The sequence below is a fragment of the Nematolebias whitei genome, chromosome 18, assembly GCF_014905685.2.
Source record: "Nematolebias whitei isolate Nwh7 chromosome 18, NemWhi1, whole genome shotgun sequence".
In the NCBI taxonomy this organism is placed as follows: domain Eukaryota; kingdom Metazoa; phylum Chordata; class Actinopteri; order Cyprinodontiformes; family Rivulidae; genus Nematolebias; species Nematolebias whitei.
The window spans coordinates 2,477,478-2,482,698 of NC_056515.1; the positions used below are offsets into that span (position 1 = coordinate 2,477,478).

A 5,221-nucleotide genomic window follows, 5' to 3' on the forward strand; every position below is an offset into this window, starting at 1 on the left:
GTCTGAGGCCTAGCCATCTGGTATTACCCAGAAGCCACCCTGGGTGGCTTCTGGGTAATACCAGATGGCTAGGCCTCAGACCGACAAAGCCTCTTGGATGAGGGGCGAAACGTTTCTTTTTAACAAAAAAACGAAGTCCAGATGACATGATTCAACCTTTTTTGTCATGGAAACAGTGGTGCCAGCTCTCTTCTGGTCATGGACCAGCTCCTCCCGTGTAGTTCTGGGCTGATTCCTCACCTTTCTTAGGATCATCGATGCGCCACGAGGTGAGATCTTGCATGGAGCCCCAGTCCGAGGGAGATTGACAGTCATGTTTAGCTTCTTCCATTTTCTAATAGTTGCTCCAACAGTTGATCTTTTTTCACCAAGCTGCTTGGCAGTTGGCTCGTAGATCTTTCCAGCCTTGTGGAGGTCTACAATTTAGTCTCTGGTGTCTTTGGACAGCTCTTTGGTCTTAGCCATGTTAGTAGTTGGAGTCTTACTGATTGTGGATGGACAGGTGTCTTTATGCAGCTACCGACCTCAAACAGGTGCTTCTAATTTAGAATAATAAGTGGAGTGGAGGTGGACGTTATAGAGGAGGACTATCAGGTCTTTGAGGACCAGAACTGTTGCTGATTGGCAGGTGTTCAAATACTTATTTTCAGCAGTAACACACAAATAAATTATAAAAAAATCATACATTGTGATTTACGGATTTTTTTTTTATAGATTATGTCTCTCACAGTGGACATGCACCTAAGATAAAAAATTCAGACCCCTCCATGATTTAAGTGGGAGAACTTGCAAAGTCGCAGGGTGTTCAAATACTTATTTTTCTCATATATATATATATATATATATATATATATATATATATATATATATATATATGAGAGTGACAGAGACACATCTCAGCCACGTGCTGTCTGAACAGTTTTTTTTTTTGGACGGGGGGGTGTGTCGGCGGTGAGAGAGACAGATGCACATCTGAGCCGTGCGCTGTTTGTACCAACAGTTTTTGAGTGGTGGGGGTGCGTTCAGCGTGAGGGTTGAACATGAAGGAAGAGGCTGCCTTTAGCTTTTTAGCTAGTGCACCTGCATTGCGAGCCGCTAGTTTAGCGTTACGTCAGTGCCGACAGGTGGGTGGGGGTGGGGTTCGGTTATGGCTGAGAATGCACTTACACAAATATGTGATAAGGACAAAATAAACATATTTATCTGTATGCTTATGTTTGAAAACTCATTTAACTTCTACCTTTCTTTCATTTGTTCATTTGCTTAACTTTACTTTCAGCAAACATCATCCAGACTAGCTCCAAACCCTGCATAACTCACAGGTGGGCTTCAAGTCCAGGTCAGGATTGCAGTCCTATGTGGGGTGGGGGGACAGGATCCTCAGAGAATAGGGATGTTGGACACAAACTGGGTCCATGAAGTCCAGAGGACATCACTGGTAGCAGTCTCTACATCATCCAGGACATTTACCACAGCCGTGTCTGCGTACAGCACGCATCATGAAGGACCACGCCCACCCAGCACATGGACTCTTCCATCTACTACCCTCAGGCAGACGATACAGGAGTCTGCCATCATGCACAAAAAGAGTCAAAGACAGTTATTACCCACAAGCTGTCAGATTCCTGAACTCTTGATAATAACATCACCCCAAGTCACATGTGTGGCAGCTGTTTACTGCTGCTGCACTGTGGCTGGATCATGTGTCACCACCTTGCCATCATAACTCAGTTCATCTCAGTGGTGCTGTGCAACAACCGGTCACACAACCTGTGTAGTATGTGCAACATATATCATGCACATTTAAACTCCTCTGACCATCTGTGAAATACTTCTTTATACAAATTCATCCTACTTGCACCGTTATGTTCTACCAGGTTGTTGTTGTTTACCACATTTCTGTTGGAACTTGTAAATATATTTCTTTTTCACTTTTTGGTACTTTATTTTGTAACCTTATCACAAGCTTTAGTGTTTATCCTTTTTGTTTTTAGTGGGCCGAATCGGTTCTTTTCATTCTGAACATTTCATTGCATTGTTGACCTTGTGTTAATGTGCACCTGACAACCAACACAACATCTGGAAAAGATTAAGACGCACTACGAGCCAGTTCTGTCCGTGTGTCAGTGGCTCTGATGCGGTCTGCTGAATCCAGGTCTCTGTTGTAAACGAGGCTCAATGGGACCAACCTGTAGAAAGAAAGCTTGGATGAATTCATGTCTGTGCAGCTGGTCGGGTGTGGGAGGGGATTTTGTTGCATGTTTTTTTGTTGTTGCGTGTGTTCTTAACATAAAAAACAATAAAAAATACTTTGCTAAAAAAATTATTCTATTTCACATTTATACAAACTAGAAACAAACTAAATGTTAAATAGCGTCATGAGTGTAAAGTGCATCAAGGTTGAAATAAATAAATAAGAACGTTCTGCTAAGTTAAAGATTTCTAATTCCAGTTTGACAGATCACAAACAGGAAGTGGATCTCACAGCAATCAAAACAAAGAATGTAAACAAACAAACATTTCTTTCCAGGTCCAGGAACCTCCACAAGAACAGCAGAACCTTTTCTTCCCACAATGCACCTGGTGACGGTCCATCCCAGGTGAGGCCGACTGTCCCCATGATGACCCAGACCAGAACCAGAGGTCCTAGTTCTGACCCAAGAGCACAAGCTTACAGAACTTTTTGCAGTCTAACCATGACTCAGCATCTTCAGGTCTCGCTGGACCTGATCCAAAGTTCTGCTTTCTGGACCTCAACTGGTTTATTTAGTTCTTTTCTGGTTCTGGAAACTTCTCACATCTCAGCTCAGAGTTCTGATAAGAGCCGGATCAGAACATAATGACCCTACAGCAGGTGACCAGGATCCAAGACCTGAGAAATCCATCACCCAACCAAACCCCCAGAACTGAAATCCAGACCGGAGGTCAGGATTTCAGTCCTTCAGCTACAAAAAAACCCTGAAAGACCCCAGAGGATCTGAAGAACCCTGATCCAGACCTCAGGGAACTCTAAACACCCAAAGACCGGATTAGGAGGACCGGATCAGGGGGACTGGATCAGCAGGTCCACACTGATCCACGAGGGGGACTTAAGTTAAAACTGAAGCATAATGTTGGGGGAACAGTTTTTGGTTTACCCAGGACATCCAACCCAAGGACCTGGACCAGTTTCAGGACTTTTATTTTACTGAACTTCCTATCAATTTGGGTTCTGGTTTAAAGTTCGGGACTCAGGTCCAGCCTTCATAAAACCAGGAGACCTGAGTCCAGTCCCTGTGATTCCCTTCAGCCAGGTCCCGCTGGACCCCGCAGTCCGGGTCTGGTTCAGGTTCTGATCCGGACCCGCCCCCCCGCCATGTCTTCAGACTTTGCGCTGTTTAAACAATCTGCGCAGTTTTTCTGCGCACGCCTGGTTCGGTTCGAAACATTCCGAGCTTCTGCCTCCGAACCTCCTGTGGCTCAGACTGGTTCCGACCCACGCTGCTTGTCTCGGTTCTGGTTGAATTAAACTCAAAGTTGTGCGTCAAAAACCCGCAGAACCGACTCGAGATCCAACAGCACCGAACTCACAAACTCGTGCTTTTATTTTGAAACGAGGTTCAAACAAAGTCCGAAGTTCTGAGAGTTCCTGGTTTTACCGTCCGGACCAGAACCTGCGGGTCTATTTTACCTGGAGCAGGTCGTGAGGAGCATCTACCGGTTCTCGTTCTGGTTCCGTCCGGACCTGGTCACCTGCAGCCACCAGCCGCTCGCGCTCCTTCTCCTGTCGAACCAGAACTGAGAGCCGAAGGTTCGGTTCTTCTGTCTGCGCTTCAAAGGCCACGCAGGCCGCGCGTGGACACATCCGCTTAGCCAATCAGAGCGCGCGCAGCCGGAGTGATCGCCAGTCCGAGGGGGCGGAGCCAGGGGGTCGAAACCAAAGTCCGGAACCACACCGCTCCGAGTCCACTGCAGAGTAATCAGAGTACTTTTACTCAAGTATTTTTACCAAGAGATGGGTCTGAGAAGTGGACCGGTTCTGATAGTGGACCGGTCCATGTCTGAAACTGTTCTGATGTTGAGGTCCGGTCCAGTTCTAATGTCGGACTGGTCCAGCATTAGAACTGGACTGGTTTCAGGACCCTCGGAAGAGACCCGGTTCAGACCCAGAACTTTCTGGAGGGATTATAAATCCTCTCTGGTCTGGGAACACCAGGAGGAACTGGTCTCTGGGGAGATGGAGGTCTGGGTTTCTCCAGGAGCTGGTTCCTCCTCAACCACAGGTAGAACATGAGGATCTTCAGGGTTCTGACCCGAATCAAACCATAAATCCTTCAGTTTAAAGTAAGTGCTCCCAGATTGTCTCCGGGACTGTCCCCCTTCTGGTTCTGATGGGTCGACTGTTTGAACTTTATTAGTTTTTGTTTCATTTAGTAATAAAACCTTTAAACAATTTAATCAGCAGTTGTGTGGACGAGCGGGTCAGAACAGCCTGGAGGATTTGTCCCATCTTTAGCTTGTAGAACCAGACGTCTGTCCCAGAAACTGCTGACATGAACTCATCTGTCAGACCTCATGTCCTCTGTCCTCCTGTCCTCTGAGACCAGCTGGAGTACACAGAAGTCATGTCCTCTGTCCTCCTGTCCTCTGAAATCAGGTTCAGTTTATGATTAGGAGGATCTGTGGTGGAAGTGGTCTCCAGCTACAAGTACTTGGGTGTACACATGAACAACAACCTCAGCTGGAGCAACAACACCACCAGCCTGATCAAGAAAGCTCATCAGAGACTCTACTTCCTCAGGCGGCTGAGACGAGCTGGTCTGGAAGCTCAGTCCTCACCTCCTTCTACAGGTGTGCAGTGGAGAGCATCCTGTGCTCCAGCATCAACGTGTGGCATGGAGGCTGCACAGCTGCAGAAAGAAAAGCTTTGCAGAGAGTGGTGAAGGCTGCACAGAAGATGTTGGAATCAGCCTCCCCACCATCACAGACATCTACACCTCCAGATGCAGGAAGAAGGCCACCTGCATCATGAAGGACCACACTCACCCAGCACACACACTTTTTGCCCCACTCCCCTCAGGAAGGAGGTTAAGGAGCATTAAGTGTAGAACCACTAGACTGAGGAACAGCTTCTACCCTGAGGCTGTTAGACTCATGAATCTCTAACTAGAATAATCACTGTGAAAAATCGCATCATGTTGCTGCTGATCTGTTTCAATGTTGCTGCTGATCTGTTTCATGT

General features: G+C 46.7%; 1 protein-coding gene across 2 annotated transcripts in view; it reads right to left on the reverse strand.

Moving 5' to 3' along the window:
* Positions 1-3,798, reverse strand: part of ppp1r3b (protein phosphatase 1, regulatory subunit 3B) — a 12,293-nt gene extending 8,495 nt beyond the window's left edge. Inside the window, exon 1 of one of the 2 annotated variants that reach the window (XM_037692714.1) lies at positions 3,671-3,798. In XM_037692714.1, coding sequence (XP_037548642.1) covers positions 3,671-3,693 — 23 coding nt within the window. In that variant the 5' untranslated portion in view covers positions 3,694-3,798. Of the gene's footprint in view, positions 1-2,100; positions 2,163-3,670 lie in introns of those variants that run through there. The other variant, XM_037692715.1, reaches the window with a different exon arrangement.
* Positions 3,799-5,221: the final 1,423 nt, after the last annotated feature.